Source organism: Trematomus bernacchii, unplaced genomic scaffold, assembly GCF_902827165.1.
Source record: "Trematomus bernacchii unplaced genomic scaffold, fTreBer1.1, whole genome shotgun sequence".
NCBI lineage: Eukaryota > Metazoa > Chordata > Actinopteri > Perciformes > Nototheniidae > Trematomus > Trematomus bernacchii.
The window spans coordinates 6,407,033-6,426,709 of NW_022988043.1; the positions used below are offsets into that span (position 1 = coordinate 6,407,033).

A 19,677-nucleotide genomic window follows, 5' to 3' on the forward strand; every position below is an offset into this window, starting at 1 on the left:
AATGATGATCTACCCGAAACGCCGTTTTTGTTCTTACGACAAGCGGAGGCAGCACCCGACTGTCCCACACCGACCCAGCCAACACACACTCTGCTGTTTACATGGCACTAATGGATAGGAAATAAAAGTGCTAGTAGGTTGTGCTGGTGAAACGCGGACATATATTTTTTAAGCAAAATATCACTTAATAACACTCCATCTACTGGGTTCAACATTACATCCTTGTTTTCCTCTTGAGTCTACCGGGTAAGTTAAGTACATGGTCTGTCTGTTAGCGTTAGTTAGCTAGCTGCGAACTGTTAAGCTAACTGGGAAATGCTACGTTGCTATCGACGCTAGCATTTTTTGTGCAACAAAACATTAAACTTGATTAGTTAAACTGGCCAAATTATGTTTGTTCCTTAACCTTATTTTTCGAATGTGTTGTCATTTCTCATCTTATAATGTATACGGCATCACGGATCTTCACGTCGGTGCGGTGGCTGTTATCAGCTTTAACGTTAGCCCATTCTTGACCTGCATTTATCTAGTCGAGTATTCGAGGGACCTGTGTGGCTAACGTTAGCATCTAAATATATTGCATAAATCTGCTCTGTCCGGTTTCTGAATAACGCCTTTAATGCATAACCTGCCTTCAGGCCTGTGCTTTGATTTGATAGCAAACAACAGATTTTATCATCTTAATCCAGTGCGTGTTTGTCCTCTTCAGCTGGGGTTGACTCCCTGCAATGTAACATAACTGCTGCTGTATGACCACACAGCAAGTCATGCTTCGACATTAATATCGACAACATTAGCTCGCTAGGTTAACAAGTCATCCCCTTTAATCCTCTTATAAAGAAAAACAAAATGTGTACTCTTACGTTATTTCTCTGTGGTGTTTTGATCTACAGCCACTGTTTTATGATTTTATTATGGCGTTTGTTTGTATTGTGCATTAGGAACATACATTTCATCAACCCTCAACTGTCATTTGAGCCTTTGCATGATGGGAGAATATATATACACAGTCTACTCTATGGGATGGACAAAAACATGAATGGGCATGATTGAGCATATTAGTTTTCATGATGCATTGACAAGACATGACATGACAATAGTATACTAGTAAGGTGACACATATTTCAAACATGGAAAATGGTAAGCTGAAAATCTGTTGAATTTCAGCACCTTTGGGTCCTTGGAAATGTCCTTTTAATTAGATTAGATTCGACTTTAATGTCATTGCACATTGCACAACGAGTTGCATTTAGTATCCAACCAGAAAGGCCAAAGAGTAGATACAATGCAGATGAGGTTACAGTATACAATGTATGCTTTGTCTCAGCTTTTTACAGTCAATTAGATTTAGTCAGCATTGTTAGGAACTTAAGCAATACAATGTACATGTGGGTGTTTCCTAAATGTTTTTTTAAAAACGTAGTCTATACTTGCCCACAATGAACAAAGTTGCATGTGTAGAGTGTCTTTAGTGTAATTTCTAAAAACACTGAGGTTTACGATCAGATAACATCTTCCTTCCTGTGTTTGCTCATATCACAGATGGACACGAGTTTGGTCTGACACAAGCAGAAGTAGCTCAATGCTACAGTGAGCTTCATACATGTCCATGAGCAACCTGCAAAACCAAAAGAGGGTTATCCTCATAAACTATACCCACAGTCTAAAAACATGCATTTTAGAATCAACGGAAAGTAGGGCTGTGCAATTAATCGTATTTTAATCGCAATCACGATTTTGGTCTGCCACAATTACGAAAACAACATAATCGAAAAAAACAATTATTTTGCTTTGCTAGGTTGTGACAGTGCAACATATTTGATCTAATTAATTTTGGTCTAATTTATTTGTATTTATCATATTTATATATGTTTAGTAGCTTGGGGAAGTGCGCTCCAAAATATTTGTTGATCTTGTTTATTGGTATTTATTATTTTTACATTATTTATTTATTTTTGTCTTGGTTTTTTAGTTGAATTATACGTTCAGGGTAATCAACAGTTAAAAAGATACTGTTCAAATTATTATTTGTATTTGTTTTAAAGTTCAATAAATGGATGTTTTCAAAGTCAATGAATAATCGTATTTAATAATCGCGATATCAATTATTGACCCAAATAATCGTGATTATGATTTTTTCCATAATCGCACAGCCCTAACGGAAAGTATGTTGACCCTGGTTGTGTTTTTCTGTGTCCAGTGTGTAGACAGCTATGGGTGGGCTGGGAAATGTACGTCGTGGAGGAAGATCACCCCCTCTAATGATCGGCGCTCTAATTGCCTGTATCCTGGTTCTGGGTTTTAACTACTGGGTGTCAAGCTCCCGCAACGTGGAGCTAGAGGTAAGATCCTCTGTGTTTCTGTGGTTTACTACCAGAGTGAACAGTGCAAATATCACCTCTAAATTCAATTATCAGTTGTACATAATTTGAAACGTCTCTTGTTGGAAATTATTACAAACCCTTTTTTTCTCAGAATAGATCTTGCAATGTCAGCCTGTGGCGTTTCCCTGAACTTAATGTGTTTACACAGTTCACATGTTGTATAATGATTAAACACGTGGTTATTATTAACTGACTTTATTGGTGCAGGTCTGCAACACAATCATGAATTCCATCAGCAAAAGCTAGATAGACCTTATATATTCCTTATATCATAGTTTGGGTTGTGGAAGGGTCTTCTGTTATGCAATTACCTTTTTCAACGTTTAAGCCATAACCTTTACCTAAAAAAAATCACCATAAGCAACACACTTTACTTTCCTTTCTCATGTGCATTGTGGAACAGGACTATACATTCCCAACATTTCTCCTGTGTTGAAGATACATGTTGCTGTTCTTTTCTTACACAGTAATCATTGCCTTTGTCATTAAACTCTCTCTTTGCCTGTTCGGTACAGACTAAGCTGTATGAGTTGGAGGGCCAGGTGCAGCGTGGGGCAGCAGAGAGAGGAGTAGTGGAGCTGAAGAAGACTGAGTTCCAGGAGGAAATCCACAGACAGAAGGAGCAGATTAGCCACATAGAAAGCCTCTACAAGAGACAACTGGAAGGATCTCAGAACACCTTCAGCCAAGAGAAGGTGCACACAAACACCAATTGATGTTTAAATGATGTCTGTACAATACAAGTGGGAGAACTTGCATATATAACTAGTGTCTATGAACTATTGCGTCAGAGGGATTTCCTGTTAAGCAACTGTGAGTATTAATGGTGTTTGTGTTTCTGCTTCTAGGGCACACTGTTGCAGAACATTTCCTCCAGTACCAAAACCATACAGGAACTCAAGGGTAACCTCCCAACCTCAACTTCTCAACAAATTCATTGTGTTAGCTGCCAAATGAGCGCTTTAGGAAATGTATCTAACTTAGTTATTGCGTGGCTCTTAATGTCTTGTGTGTTTGGACTGTAGGTCAGGTGAATCAGCTGAACGATGACCTGGGGAAGGTTCAGAAGGAGCTGCAAAGTTGCCAAGGCAACATCAAAAACCTCAACAACAGACTCACTTATGACATGTGAGAAACATATTACTTTAATCACTCATATTTATACAGTTCTGTTTGATATTAGATCAAATCTTTGTTTATGTTAATACTTGACAATAACCACATTTCATCATTATCTTAGCTTTAGGGAGGACTTGCAGTTGAGTGAATAGCTTTCTGTTATTCATGTTTAACGTGTGTGTTTGTACACATGTACAGGACCCATTGCCAGTCTCAGGTCCTGTCCCAGAAGGAGCTGTGTGATGAGAGAGTGGCTGCTGCTAAACTTGAAGTTCAGAAGAAAATGGAAAAGCTCATCACCCCCTCAGGTGTTTCCTCAAAGGTACTTTGCTTTTCTGTTTAAAACTAACCATTGGAAATAATTTAAACAATTCTTACTGTAGGTTTGGGGATTGGGATCAAACCTAATCCACTTCTGATTCTGCATTCATTCTAATCTTTGAACGCCAGTTATCATAAATGCTTGAGGCTTGATTTTTATCCTTTTAATAAAAAGGTCGCTCTGCATAAACTCAAATGTATTTTATCGTGATCTGCTAGAATATCATATATTTTCCCATGCATATTCTTTTTCTATATCTGTTAAAAAGCATACTCTGTACTCCTTTTACATGCAATAGTGGACATTAAGTTAATGTTGCACCTTGTTTAGTAACAAAAGGAATAAGTTGCCCAGGGTTTCTAACTCTAGTTTTTTATTTAAAAAAACCCATCTAATAGCATTGACTGATTTCGACACTTCCTACATTTGTTAATTACTTGACATGCAGCTGTTTCCGTAAAGGAATGTGGTTTATGATGGTGTTTACTCCTCAGCCCGAACATGCAGTGGCTGAAGCCTCAAAAGAAGACGGAGGAGTCACGACTGGGGCTGATGCCGTTAAAACAGAAACTCTAGAGGGCAACACAACCCTCTCACAGCCCAACGGAGAGGATCCATCTGAACTACTGACCAATGAGATTGTCGTGGACAAAGGTAACAAACATGGATGTCATGACACTTCAGTGAAGTTAACTGAGATGGAACTCAAAAGCATGCAATGACACTAATATATACGTACTGAATGTGTATGTTGTACATTCAATGCATTTTGTATCTGTTTACATAGACTGATGTAGATTTTCGAGTCTACATCCTCACATACTACTTGCTTATTTCCTAGGTCCTAATACCCCAGTAGACCTGCCTACAGGAAAAGATCTCTCCAAAATAGATTCCCAGTCCATCCCCTCGGCGGCTGCAGTCAAGCAGGAAACTTTGCTACCACCAGAGGGAGCTGTCCTACCTCAGGAGGGGGAGGCAGAGACCAGTGAGCCTGTAAAGAACAACCTGACAGAGGAAAAAGAGGTGGAGGTGATGGACGTCCATGGAGAGGACACTCAGACTGAAGGTACAAGGCCTTGGTCACTAAAAGCACTAGTTTTTTTATTTCTATCCCGGCATTCTCAGTGGAGAGATGGTGACATTTAAGGAAATTTAAGGAAATTAACCAACAATTTGCTCACGTCTCCAGAGGCAGACCCTGTGATGGACGGCATGCTGATGAGCCGGGTGAAGGTAGAGGACGCTCCTCTCAGTCAGAAACCTGAGGAGCCAGAAGATTATGACGCAGACGAGCAGGTGGTGGGCGGAGCCGATTTGGAGAAACAACGGCGGAGTAAACTAGCTGAAAATATAGGTATGTGACATAAAGTTGTGTTTGTGTGTGTAAAGAGAGAGCAGGAATACAACGTTTCATGTTGCTAAGCACATTGTACTTTCTGATAGACAAAGACATGGAGGAGGAGCTGGCTGACTATAACGGAGACGATGAGAACGAAGGCGAGTTTGAAGCAGACAAACAGGCTGAGCTCGCCCAGATCTAAGGTATGAACTGAGGCATACACGGTGGCTTCCTTCATGAAAGTCACTAGATTATTATTAATAACACAGACTCACAGTGATAATATCAGACTTCATATGAAGTTTTAGCTCAGACATTAGTTCAGTGATCTCTAAGAGCAGATTGAGAAACTGTTCATCATGGTCGTGTCACTTTCACTTCTGAGTTACACAGTTGTGTTTAAAACTAGTGAGAGGGTTAGTTCTAACTTTATTTTCAGAGATTTAACAAACAGATGATTGATGGGAGCACTACATATTAATGCTGTATGTTCATTTTCCCTGCCGAATGTCACTTAAGAAAATATTCCAGTTTCATGAAACAAATCTGGTTTCTGCTTTCCAGTTCAGCTGTCTACATTTTTAACACAGAGTTTACTGTTGGACATTCGTAATGCTTTGTGTACTCTGTTGCATTTATTTTTGATAGGCCTGCCAAATATACAGCTATATCGTTAAACTATAATTTTTACAAATATTCTTTTTCCCACAGGGCCAGAGTTGGAGAAGGAGCTTGCACATCAAACACCTCAGCAACACAGCAGCAGACAGGTTCTCCGAACACAGTGAGCACAAACAAAACCAGAGGAACATCTTTATAGGAAAGACTTTGGACTTTAGTTTTGATTGATTTAAAGAATCATTTGCTTTTTGGAATGTTTTTTTAATTTGTCATCTCTAAAACGATTATGTACAATTTTATTTAATTACAATTGTCATTTTATAGCTTGCAAGTTTTCTGTATCAGAGTAAGCATATTTAAGATTTCATGTTCAAATCTGAAATATGCAAATGTCAGCCAAACATGTACAATTATGGTTTCTAATTGCTATCATTCACTGTATACATGTAACCCATGGTGTTTTTATTGTGATGATTGTGCTCACATTGATTTCAGTATGAAAAAGTAATATGAAAGTACCCAGTACTTCTAAGTACTACCGCTTACTCAGCTCCTGGTGTTGGTTAAGCGTTATTTAAGACATTTCAAGACTTGAAAGATTGAACATTTCAACATCGCTGGGAATTACTAGGCTTTGACCATGTGATTAGATGTGTTTATTATGTTCGCTCCATAATGACTGTAACTTGAATGATGACACAAATGTGATGATGGTGTGCAGACCCTTAAAGGGCCATAAGGTGTGTATTACTGTAATGTGCTGACTACGGGTCAATGGCTGGAATATGTTATTTAACAAAAGGTCTGTCAGAGAACGCAAATGAGGTTTTCCATAACTGTAGCAAATGAAGGAGAGTGCTGAGATTCTAGTTGGACTGCTGAGTACATCTGTGTCATTATGAGGCAGCGGCTTTTCAAGTAATGTGTAACAGGACATTTTCGATCTATGAGAAATCATGTCTAGATTGTCACTTGATTGAATTTGGGATCAACATCTGGGATCATTTAGAAAAAAAACAGATTATAATGAAGCGAGTTATTTGAAACATCTGTACATTATTGTCTCATGCCTTATTGATTGTGTGTACAGCATTATTTTTCCGATGTCCAGTTGCTTCTGACACAATTGAGGTCTAATTGAGAGCCTCAGTACGATAACTGAGTTTGCACCTTTACGCTGTGGATACTGCCTCTGTTGAACTGAATGGACTATTTTGTGGGAAGCACATTTCTTTGAAGGAGGGAAATTGTGTTTTGCTTTGGGGCTCCTATTATCCATCAGTTGTAAAAAAAAAAACGTTAAGCATTTTTTAAATGTATAAGTCTATTCAACTGAAAACTGTATTTGACTGGAAAGTGTGTTTGTGAGTGAAAACATGAACATAGGTATCAGAAATTAACAAAAAGTTAAATTGTGTGGCGGGATCTTTTATTGCCTTGTGTTTTATACAGGACGGAGGATTTTTGAAAGACATTTTTTCCAGGTATTTCATTTAAATGGTGTTACTAAATAACCCCACTCTATCATGCTTTGACTTATTCACAGTCCATTGAAGTATTTCCAATGTCTTGAACCTCCAACATAAACTATTTTATATACAAGTCACAATCCTAACGTTTTCACACACATGCTAAATAATGGCTTAATGTCTCAGAATTATAAAGTTCATAATACCTATCGTTTCCATATGAATGTAAAGGTTTAGCCATAAAAACAAATCCTGGTCTTGAATGAATGATGATTAGCTTTGATGAAATGCATAATGAAGAATATACATATATTGGACATTGTTGACCGCATGATCCCCATGAACAATAAACATGTCCTAACATGATGCAGATGTTTTGGAAACTTTTTATATTGAAAGCAAAAGCACATTACTAACATATTTAGCGTCTCACCAAATATTAAGATAAGATGGTGTCGTTCAGTTTTTATATATATTTTATAAATATACATTTGAGGACTTGACAGTTATTTAAAACTAAATGCGTTTGTTATGTTTGACACGATAAATTCTCTGTAATGTATTGGGAAGGACATTTCAGTACAAAGTCCTTCAGTAGATAATTTTTAACTAATGAATTATTCCCGGCAAAATTCTCCGTCACTATGAGTAAAACATCGGGGGGGGGGGGGGGGGGGGTATTCTGGGAATACTGCCAGGTTTAACGGAGTAAATAAACCAAATGCAAACTATTCTGCAGGTTGACTTATTACTTATTTTATTGTTTAGAATAAGATAAATCTAAGCATATACATAGATTGTTCATTATTTGTAAGACTTAAATCCAAGGGCAGCTTTGCAGAAAAGAAAATATCAGTTTTATTATGTTATGTTTTAAATTAAAAAGCTGTTAAAACAAGTCTTCCTTGCAACGCCCAAACCAAGTAACACATATTTTTAGTAAGGCCTTTTAATAACTTGATAACTGTGGTAGAGTTCATGCGTGGGCTAGTGCATTAAAATCATTCATTTTACATATTGTGTTTTTTGCTAAGGAGGCGTCGAGGCTTAGTGTGGGGAAGTTGTTATTTTGGTTTTTACCCTGCGGCAGATTATTGGAAACACTTTGTAACGGAGAGTGTCCAAACTCCAAACCTGTCACACATCAGCACTCCTGGTCAGACCACTGGTGAAATCTAATTTATGTGGAAGTGTCTTTTAAGGTTGCTATCTGAAACAGCAATTTTTTTTACATCCAATACTTTGATTTGTCAGATAATGTCTGCCTGTTTTTTTTTTTTTTTTTAAATGTCCCATTTCCTTTCTGGAGCCAAAATATTTTCTTGATTTTTATAAATTGGATTTACTTTTTACTTTTTTTGCGGATTAAATTTGCTTTTATTTTATTTTATTCTGAATGTTGAACACATTTGTGAATGGTTTAAATAATCAAAGACTTTATTGATGATCGATCAACCACTACCGAGACATGGTTTTAAGAGGGATTTATTGTAACCATATTTGTAATATGTACATAAAAAAATTCAAACATGTATACTTAACCTGTGTACATGGCAGTAATACCAAAAATGCATCAGTAAACACTACAGTTTTCACAACTAAATGATGAGGCTAGTGGTTCTCGTATAGAAAAAAAGCTGTTGCCAAAGAGAGATAAGCAAATCATTATTTTTTTTGTATCCATTGAATCTATTTTCAGATATTTATGGACCATATATTTTTGGCAGGGTCTTCAAATGTTTGTGTTTGTTAATGTTCCCTTTAATTAATATAATAAATGTAATGTCTGAATTAGAAAGATATGTTGGATTTTCTAAGATGAAAACTAAAAACACAGAAATAGGGAAATTAGGTTTTGACATATTTCAATATTCCCAAAAAATATGGTCTCCCGTTACTGTAAACGTGATATTCAGATCTTTTGTGTGTTGCAACGTTACTATGCTTGACACAATTATAACAATTTTGAGGGGTTCTTCTCTGCTGTATCTCCTGTCTGTTTTACAATTTGAACTGATGCCTATCTAGTACTCGCATGTAGCGAGCGTGGTACAAAAGAAAACAGGATACGGTAGTCCTTTCACACTCAACCGTTTCATTCAGATAAGCACATAAATACATAGCAAGGGTTCATGCGATCCAATGATGTGCACTTCACAAATCTGTTATGGAGGCAGCATAGAAAAAGATGATGCAGTCATTTCAGTCCAGTCGTGATTTTTCTCTGTTCTGGTTTCATCTCTCATTCGTGTGAAAAAAAAGAATCGGGTGTATCGAACACTCCATCACAGTTTTACAGTAGGGTGTATCACACACACACACGCGCACACACATTGTTCAGACATGGACTGGAGCAGGGCTTTTTCACACACACAGGTGAAGGTTCAGTCTTTGTGGCTGATGATCTTTCAGGTGACGCTCTTCATATTCATCCCGCAGTGCAGAATCAGATGATCTTGACCACAGGAAAGTACTTGTGGGCAGAGAAGTCAAATTCTGGGAGCACCTGGGGATGCAAAAAGGAACAACGTTTTCACAATATACAACATTGACCACCATTAAGATCAACCTATCACAATTTAAATCCAAAGAACCAAAAATTAAACACCAGGGAATGTGAATAGTTTGTTACCTTGGCGTCCTTCTTGTGCCCCCCAGCCAGGAGCTTCGTAACTACAATGTTGGGTTTGGCCACCTTCAGTATTCGGATCACCTGTAGTCAATCAATTAGTGGTTATTGATAGTTGAGAAAAGTAAAAAAACTGGAGTTTTGTGACCCCTAAAAATGAGGCTGCTATGTTTATAAATAAATGTTTAAAGGCTGTAATACTAACTGTTTTACCAAAATGTATCTCGAGTAGAACATATTTTCAGGTATACATTTTAAGAATTACTTTTATGTTTAAGAATGTGGGGAATCTAACAACACAAACTGGTTTTCCTCTCAGAAGTTTTATTGTTTTACTGACCTCAGGGTCTGGGCTGGGCACATTTTCTAGGATGAGCTTGGCCTGCTGGAAGTGTTTGCTGGCGGCCATGTAAAGGTCCGTGGAGCCAGGCGGAGGATTGTACTTCTTAAGATCAGACATCTCCTGAAAAACACAAGAAGGGAAAAGTCAGAGAGAGCGCGCAGAAAAAGACGGAAGTGCAAGACCGACAAAGGGAATCAAAAGTAAATCAAGGGGGAAAAAAGGAAGGGTTATGCGAATATTAAGACCAAAAGGGGGGACACCAAAAGAAGTGTTAAGGAGAAAGAACAATACAAATGTGTTTGAAGTAAGGGGGACAGAAAATGAGAGCCTGCTGGATGAAGTGCATCAACACCAACCAAGTACCTTAAACTGGATGTAGTGCACAGGTGGGGGGGTGACCACGCTGTTGAAGGGGGCGAAGCGATGCTCGTAGCGAACCTGCTCGCTGTCCAGCTCGAACTGAGGCTTTTGAACCTTCCCGTCCATATCCAGAGCTACCATGGTCTGAGGAGAGGCACAGAGGTTGGGTGTTACTGCAGGGTGTGAAGAAAGGAGTTGAGGGGTCAAAATTCAGTGCCGATGTCCTACCTTATACATGCCAGCACACATGTTCTGGTACGCTTGGCTCATGGTGATCTCTTTGCTCAGAGGGCGAACTGCAGAGGAAAACAAGACTTCAATTCATTATAAGACAAGCACCTTCACTACAGGAAAAATCACACTTGTTCATTTAAAATGTGCAAATATTTTTGGTTAATATAGTTAATAGTTATAGTTAAGAATTGTTATACTGTTTATATTGTTTATATTTGATATAATATTTTTCATTTTATTTATTTTTTTGTAAATTCTCTGCTCCACTCTTTAATTATTTTTTATTTTATGTCTGAACACACTGATGCTCCTTCTGTAACGAAATCATTTCCAAAATTTGGATCAATAACGTATTTATCTATCTATCTATCTATCTATCTATCTATCTATTTATTTTAATCATACTCTGAGAACCAACTTCAGGCGACAGTAGAGCTTACCTTTTTTCTTCTTCTTGATCTTTTTGCTGCTGCGTCCCTTCACCTGCTCCTCCAAAAGCCTCTCCTCAGCCATCTGAGAGGAGTCCGCTCTACTCAGAGTGGACATCAGCCACGCGTAAAGGAACTCAGACAGGTACCTACAGATGGAAACACACACTTATTAAACCTCAGGGGTTCAAAATGCACCTGTGCATGCTGTAGAGAGATTCTAGAGGTACCAGCTAATAAAGTATTCTCTCACCAGTAGATGTAGTAGTACTCATGCATGCTGTACAGCTCCAGTTCAAAGCCGCTGAGCAGGTATTGGACCATGATCCTCAGATTGTGGTAGAGGATCCAGGTACCCAGACAGGCTAGATGCTGCCGCTGGGGCTCCAGCTTCATCAGCAAGCTGTGCAGCGCTGCATCCACTTTCTCTGCCTGAAGAAAGAAGAATGGATTAGTAGGGTTATAACTTACAACATCAGCGTAGGTACAGTGTCAATGCCTGACTTGTGTGGCACAAATGCAATAGAGTGCCACAGTGACGCGTCCTAAAACCCAGAAGTAAACTCCTTCCGGTTCCTTCGACAAAAATGCAATGTAATTTCTCCATAGGATTTTGGAAAATAGCTCGAAATAAGGTCTGTGGTTGACACACATTTAAGAGACGGATCACGTTTTGTTCAGCCGGATAATATCAACATGTCTACCCAATTTTATAATTTTCTAATCATAAATCTAGTCGCCAGAAGCAAAATGCTAACGTTATGCTATAAACGAACTACAGCAGGGTCGCTGCTTCAACGTCACGCCAACTTAAGATCCATATTCAAAACTACAGATTCAAAATTGTACAAGTTGAAGCGTTTGTTTGAATAGTTTGCAGGAGGCAGGTACTTGCTTTCAAGCAGAACACGGGGAAAAACAAACTTAGCGGGAGTGTTTACGTGTTCGGTGTAATAACGTAAACCGGCCTCGACAACTTCTGTAGTCCTATTCAGCCACTTGTTAACAACCATCGTTTTTCAGACACGTAAACTCTTCAAAAATCACCAGTGGGGTCACTGCTGATGTATTTAATGTTATAGAACAAAACGTGATCCGTCTCTTAAATGTGTGTCAACCACAGACCTTATTTCCAGCTATTTTCCAAAATCCTATGGAGAAATTGCATTGCTTTTTTGTCGAAGGAACCGGAAGTGGTAAAATGCTAACTTACTTTCGGGTTTTCGGACGCGTCACTGTGGCACTCTATGGCGGTGTCTTGTTAAAGTATCGTTAAAATAAAGGAATGAAGGCGAATACTAAAGAGAAAACAGCGGCCCTTCACCTCGTCCTGCAGAGTAGCGAACTCCTCCAGAATGTGGCCCAGCTTATCTCTCTGTCGGGCGCGGTTGTGGCCGTGGATCTGGATCAGACTGCAGAACGGCTGAAATTGACAAAACAACAATAAATGAATAAACACATCCTGCTTATTTATATCATGGGGCTGGTGATAAATTAGCCTATCCTTCAGTGTTACAACCAACTTCCATAATAGCTAGAAGTTATATCATAGCATAAATGACCTGTGTCCTTTTCTTTACAGCAGCGGCCATTAAACTGTGAACAATTGTACACCTCTCCTCCTAAATCATTCCCTTTGATTTGACGACTGTAACAAATGTATTCAGAAGTAGAAGCCTCTTATACTACTGCTTTGAACAGTAAAGGTAACATACCCTGGAGCAGTGCGTTACAAAGGAGTCGATGTAATCCTTTGCCTGGTGGTTGTTAAACAGACAACACCTGGAGAGAGACAATAAGACAAATAAGCTTGAGACAGATCATCCTGGGGCAAAAATAAAGCTTGAAAATAAATGACATTAAACGACTCGCATGTCAAGGGTCTAATGTCACTCTACCAATGACAGACTTACTTGTAGGAGAGGACAGGAGGGCTGACGAAGTATCTCAGAGCATCTTTGATCATATCCTGCATCAGGTGCGTCCCAAATACTTTCTTATTATCAATCAGGAACGTTGTCTGGATTTAGAAAAACAATCATGTTAGTTCTCATAGACTGATGTGTTTTTACTTTATGGTTGTATATTAGTATCTTAAGGTTCTATTAATTGTGTACAAGTATACAAACTACAAAAACTGTGTGCAAGTGTCAATACATTTCTCTGTCGGAAAAAGACAAAAAGTAATTATTCAGTCACCTGGAGTAGAGACCTGGAGAGCACACAGGGAGACTGCTCACTGAACTCACAGAAGAAGTCCTGAAAATAAAAGACAAAAACTATTTTGGTACATTTTGAATGAATGCTTAGATCAAATGTCCTTCAAAGCATGTACATATATAGAATGATGAACACTGAAAAAAACAGATTTCAAACTACATAAGCAATCCAACAAACACAAAAAAGGCTTCACCAGTATGCCGTGCAGGTTGGTGGTGCTGATCACGTCACACACGGTCTTGATGCGGTCTATGAGTTTGCTGAAGTACGCCACCATGTCCTCCCTCTTGATGATCTTGGCGTAGCGAGGAAAGGTAGGCGGGAGCAGTCTCTGGTTGACCAGGGGCTCAAAACCATCATGATGGGGTGGTCTGATGTAGACACAAGCAAAACAGAACAAAGGGAAAAACACATTAAAAAAAGATCTTCCCTTAGAGGCTGCCTCAGCTATTTTGAGTGGAAGTAGACATTTTTAACAAACGTGTTGTGTGTGTGTGTGTGTGGTGTGTGTGGTGTGTGTGTGTGTGTGTGTGTGTGGTGTGTGTGTGTGTTGTGTGTGTGTGTGTGTGTGTGTGTGTGTGTGGTGTGTGTGTGTGTGTGTGTGTGTGTGGTGTGTGTGTGTGTGTGTGTGTGTGTGTGTGTGTGTGTGTGTGTGTGTGTGGTGTGTGTGTGTGGTTGTGATGTGTGTGTGGTGTGTGTGTGTGTGTTACCTCCTTTGGTAGTGTCATTCTGGGACTGGATGCCGTGCTGAATACTGGAATGAATGGCTGATAAGAGGTCAGCTGCCTGGATCACAAGCTTCTGGGCCTCGCCTACCGAACTAGTCTGATAAAGATACAACGGTAAGCAAAAACTCACTTTACAAAAGAAGAAAATTACCAACTAAACATACAAGTTATTACAATCCTCTTCAATGCTACTACGCAGAACAACATTTTATAAACCACGTGATAGTCATTAACTTATACATTGTGTGTGTGTATTACCTCTTTCTTGGTAAAGGTGATGAGTGCAGTCAGTAGAAGGCGTGTAAACTTGATTCTATTGAAAAGGGCCAAATACTGTTGATGCTGGAAAAAAAAGAGAGAACATTCAAACAGGCTCATGCATACATGCAACACTATTAATGAACATATTTCTAGCTTGTCTTTGAAGCTTTACAAGGCACAAAGAATGACAAAGGCTGGCATTTAGTTATATTTTTGACCACCCAGAAAAAATCTAGTACCCACCCTGACACACTCTGATGGACAGAATAAGGAAAAGGAAATATAACAGGCATAGATTAAGAGGGAGGGTTATAGGTTTAATTTGTGTCGGAAATGTTGGAATACTAGGCTAAACTTATCAAGAGCAGAGACATATTCTGAATTTCAACTTGTAGTCGTATGCAATTTATGTGGAAACTGCAACCACATGGGTTTGAAACAACACGTTTTGAGTTTTCAGATGATGTAATGTAACATTTAGAAAAACGTACCTCTCGCTCAACCTCAGGGTCCCGCTGCTCACCCTGACGGGTGCGTGTGCTCTAAAGCAGAAATGGAGAAACCAATATATTACTCTTAATACTATAATACTCTAGCATTCTTTTCAGCAATATTCAAATGGAAATGAGTTTGGATTAAACTGGCTGAAAACAAATACCTTAACTTTCCTCTGTAACTCATCCTCCACATCTTTCAGCATACCTGGGAAGAAAACAAACAAGAGAGGGATTAGTTTTTAACTCACCAACAGTTCAATGTTGCAATGAGATCATTATAAGTGGAGCTGTGGACTTAATGATCTACTACAACACTTTACTCTTACCTGTCACCCGCAGGTCTGTGACATTATTGGCCATCTTGAAACCATAGGTCATGGCCTGGAAATCCTCCTACAAAATAGATACAAAGTCAATTAGTATTGTTACTTAGTAATACGACACTGACTCATCAATCAATTGCAACTTTAACACTGTTCAATATATTACAAATATACAATAGAAGGCAAAGCAGAAACGTATTAAAAGAAAGATTAACTTGTAAAAGCCAATAACTCAAACATTTCCACATTCTGGTCAAATGGCAGGAAGTCAGAAAGTTGCTTACCTCCTCGAACACAGCAGCCTTGTTGACCTTCTCTCGGGCGATGTCACACACCTTCAGGATGCCCAGGGCGAAGGCTTTGAGGGCGGGCTCCTCGATCAGGTCGGGGTTATGGACGTACAGACAGGTGAACACCGTCTGCGCCAGTGAGTGGCCCTCCAGCCATGTGATCTAGAAATACACACAAACATGCACACATGAGTAGAGGGTTTCCTGCAGTGGTGCTGATCTACAATACAATGGGCTTAAATGGATATAATGTCATAACACTTTCCTGACTTTTTAATCAGTTCATTGTTTATCAGTTCAAAGATAAAAGTTTGCTATAAACTACGAGATTTGGTGGTCATTAATTCATTATATTTTCATTTGAGTATTTTCATGTAGAATGACAAATATATATTTGACATTATATCGAATCCACAGATTTTTTTTGTGCACCACATCTCTCGAAATTCAACAACATTTCATAAAGAAATGTTACGAGTAAGATTGACTTCATCGGTGCCATTGAATAAAACATTAAGCTGTAACCCACTTTTTGTTTGTGGGTCTGTGGAGGGGAGTTACTCTAAAAACAACATCAGAACAATTAAAAGCTTTTACATTCACAGAAAACCCCCCCAATGTTTAGAAAAAGAGAAACTCACCAAACAGCAGAAAGATGTGTCTATGATCCCGATGAGTTCAGGAAGACTAAGGTCTTTCACCTTAATGGCTCCTTCCTAGAACAAATACAAGAGACCAATAAAAATGACTTTGACCTAGGTGGTTAATTATATTGTTTATATAAAAAAAATATATATATTAAAAGTAGAAAATGCAAACAGAGTTGTACATTTAATCTCGCTTTATGTCTTCATTCCTATTGTAATTGCACAGCCGTGAGAGGTCAGCGGTACCGTACCTTGATAGCTTGTTCGAAGTTGAGCACTTTCCTGTTGACCTGGTTTCCAATCATTCCTGCGTCCATCTTAGGATCCATCATCTCTATGGCTGACATGGCCTCAAAAAGGCCAAACCTGTCACCATAGACAATACATTTAGTGTCTGTTTTGTATGTGCACAAAGGTTCAACAAATCCTACAGATTCAATAGCTGGAGCATAAATAAAATGGGAAATTCAAACTCTTCCTTTGAAGAAATTTACTGAATTCCATGTTTTGTTGTTATCACTGTTTGTGTGTGACACGTCTCTCTCTATTGCTATTCATTTCGTCAATGCTATGAAGTCTCTGAAACAGGCAAAAAAACAATTGGTCCTACTCACAGTTTGTCATGAAGCAACTCTCCAAGGTTCAACTCTGCATAAATAAAACAGGTGGACAAGTCAGTTCTTTTCACAACTGCATACATACAACACACAAACAATTACCAGCGGAACTTGTACCTTTACATGCGCCCTTGAATTCATGTGTAATATCCACCCAGTTGGCATTGTTCTTCATCTTTTCTGGGATGCCGAGCCCCCAGCCGGCATCATCATCCTCAATTGCTGACTTCATCACCATGGTGACTACTTAAGAGGCAAGGCAAGGCAAGGCAAGTTTATTTATATAGCACCTTTCAACACAAGGCAATTCAAAGTGCTTTACAAAAATGGAAGACATTAAGAAAATGGCATTTAAAATCAGTCATTAAAAATAAAAGATAATAAAATAAACATTAAAAGAAAAAATACATGGATAAAAGTTACAGTGCAGTTTAAGATGTGAATAGTTCAATTAAAAGCAGCGGCGAAAAGAAAAGTCTTCAGCCTGGATTTAAAAGTAGTAAGAGTTTCAGCGGACCTGCAGGTTTCTGGGAGTTTGTTCCAGATATTTGGAGCATAATAACTGAACGCTGCTTTACCATGTTTAGTTCTGACTCTGGGGACAGAAAGCTGACCAGTCCCTGAAGACCTGAGAGTTCTGGATGGTTCATAATTTAGCAGTAGGTCAGACATGTATTTTGGGCCTAAACCATTCAAAGCTTTATAAACCAGCAACAATATTTTGAAATCTATTCTTTGACACACAGGAAGCCAGTGTAAGGACTTCAGAGCAGGAGTGATGTGATCCACTTTCTTAGTGTTAGTGAGGACTCGAGCAGCGGCGTTCTGAATTAGCTGCAGCTTTCTAATAGATTTTTTAGTGAGACCTGTAAAGACACCATTACAGTAGTCCAGTCTACTGAAAATAAAAGCATGGACATGTTTTTCCAAATCCTGCTGTGACATTAGTCTTTTAATCCTGGATATATTCTTTAGGTGATAGTAGGCTGATTTAGTAACTGTTTTAATGTGACTGTTGAAACTCAGGTCAGAGTCCATGACTACACCTAGATTTCTGGCTTTATCTGTAGTTTTGAACATTGCAGACTGAAGCTCAGCGCTAACTTTTATACGTTCTGCCTTGGCTCCAAAAACCATTACCTCAGTTTTATCTTTGTTTAATTGGAGAAAGTTCTGACACATCCAGTCATTGATTTGTTCAATGCACTTACTCAGTGTTTGAATTGGAGCATAGTCTCCTGGTGAAATTGTTACGTAAATTTGTGTGTCATCCGCATAGCTATGGTAACTTATTTTGTTGTTTTTCATTATCTGAGCCAGTGGTAGCATGTAGATGTTAAAGAGAAGAGGCCCCAAGATGGAGCCTTGAGGTACCCCACATGTCATATTTGTCAACTCAGATGTGTATTTACCTATAGAAACAAAGTTTTTTCTGTCCTTTAAGTAGGACTCAAACCAATTTAGAACTGTTTCCGAAAGTCCCACCCAGTTTTCTAGTCGGTCTAGTAATATGTTGTGGTCAACAGTGTCAAACGAGAAGAAAAGAGATATAGAACAAAGAGTTCAATGGATGATTGGCTCAAATCAAGTGCCACACTGAAATGAAGAGCCATTTCAGAGCCTTAACATAGCATTGTTGCTTTCCATACATACTAAACATAATCTAAAAAAACACACATTTGCATCCATATAGTCGTTTACTACATTCATTCACGTTCTCTACTGGATATTTTAAAAGTTAGATGGCAAACACTTGGCAGATCCCCCTTTAAACATATTCACATATTAAAGCCAACATCAATTGTTTCGCCTGTAATGACATAAATAAATATGAGATCAGACTTAAATGACTCTTTATGTCCATGCTTCTGCTCCTATAAAGCTGAACAGGCAGTATATTATTATAACATTAGGCTCTGAGAACTGACAGGACGATCTTAAATTGCAGCCTAATAAAGTGTAAATGGCACGCTTGAGTGCAGTGAAAAGTATCAGCAATTTAAACCATGTTAGGAAGTACTATGATGGCTAAGTAGGGAGTTCAAAAACACCCATTACTCTATGACTGATTTTTATTTACATAATAATGTTTTTACAACCACCATCAAATATAAGCAAACATAACATTTTAATTGAGGTGTACTAACTGAGCTAGGGTAGGGGCTACTATGAACACACTGCAAATTGTTTGACCTTATATCATTTGTAGGTAGACTAATTACAGGTCACAGAAGATATTGATTCATTTTCTTTATTGTTACATTGGAGGCATCTGGTTAATAGCAAAATAACTTCGCTAGCTACAAAAAATATACACGAGAGTAACAATCTGTCCGCTTATTTGTCAACATTATCAACAACACTTTAATGAGTACAATAACGACGGAAAGTATCTTGAAATACCGTGTGCTAGCAAGCTAATGTTCCCCACAGTGGATGTTTCTTATGAACAGTGCTGGGATATCATCAGTTTAGCACGTTATTCCGTTGTATTATGTATACAAAACAAGTGCACTGATATTATAAAGACAGTTATTGTAAACGAGAACGTACCTTATTGTTGTGTATTAACCATGTAGCTAAAAAAGATCTCTTCAGCGACTGTACAGAGCGGCGCATACATTAAACGTCATCAGCCGCTGTCAACCTGGGGAATGTAGTCCTTATCTGTTATAATGCTATTCAAGCCCCCTTAAGAACGATGTATAGATTGAAACACAGCCAGTAGAGATATACAACTATATCAATGTTAGATTTTTGTGAAAGTTGTGATGTGTTTGTCTTATACATGCGCTTTAACTGAAAACCAAGCAGAGAAATGAACTCTCGCGTTGTTAGCCGAC

At 38.5% G+C, this 19,677-nt stretch overlaps 2 protein-coding genes across 2 annotated transcripts; one reads left to right on the forward strand and one right to left on the reverse strand.

The window, feature by feature from the left end:
* Positions 1 to 55: 55 nt before the first annotated feature.
* golm1 (golgi membrane protein 1) lies at positions 56 to 7,625 on the forward strand. The gene is made up of 11 exons (XM_034118486.1): positions 56 to 246; positions 2,201 to 2,342; positions 2,900 to 3,079; positions 3,233 to 3,287; positions 3,410 to 3,512; positions 3,702 to 3,825; positions 4,320 to 4,479; positions 4,667 to 4,894; positions 5,018 to 5,182; positions 5,272 to 5,370; positions 5,879 to 7,625. Exons 2-10 carry the CDS (start codon positions 2,214 to 2,216, stop codon positions 5,367 to 5,369), a joined length of 1,242 nt encoding a protein of 413 aa, XP_033974377.1. The 5' UTR covers positions 56 to 246; positions 2,201 to 2,213; the 3' UTR covers position 5,370; positions 5,879 to 7,625.
* Positions 7,626 to 8,510: 885 nt separating this feature from the next.
* On the reverse strand, positions 8,511 to 19,617 carry naa35 (N-alpha-acetyltransferase 35, NatC auxiliary subunit). The gene is given in 24 exon segments (XM_034117951.1): positions 8,511 to 9,763; positions 9,890 to 9,970; positions 10,227 to 10,349; positions 10,593 to 10,733; positions 10,818 to 10,885; positions 11,264 to 11,400; positions 11,505 to 11,683; positions 12,576 to 12,674; positions 12,967 to 13,033; positions 13,165 to 13,271; positions 13,451 to 13,510; positions 13,665 to 13,828; positions 13,831 to 13,842; positions 14,182 to 14,296; positions 14,458 to 14,541; positions 14,952 to 15,002; positions 15,119 to 15,162; positions 15,284 to 15,350; positions 15,565 to 15,732; positions 16,212 to 16,286; positions 16,469 to 16,583; positions 16,832 to 16,865; positions 16,952 to 17,077; positions 19,388 to 19,617. Coding segments are annotated over 23 exon segments (2,172 nt in total). The 5' UTR covers positions 17,073 to 17,077; positions 19,388 to 19,617; the 3' UTR covers positions 8,511 to 9,703.
* Between the last annotated feature and the right edge of the window lie 60 nt (positions 19,618 to 19,677).

Excerpts from the sequence above, each read along its gene's own strand:
- golm1 (XM_034118486.1), top strand. The coding sequence starts at position 2,214 with ATGGGTGGGCTGGGAAATGTACGTCGTGGAGGAAGATCACCCCCTCTA. Across the intron at positions 3,826-4,319 it reads CCTCAGGTGTTTCCTCAAAG|CCCGAACATGCAGTGGCTGA; the intron begins GTACTTTGCTTT and ends TTTACTCCTCAG. Across the intron at positions 4,895-5,017 it reads AGAGGACACTCAGACTGAAG|AGGCAGACCCTGTGATGGAC; the intron begins GTACAAGGCCTT and ends TCACGTCTCCAG.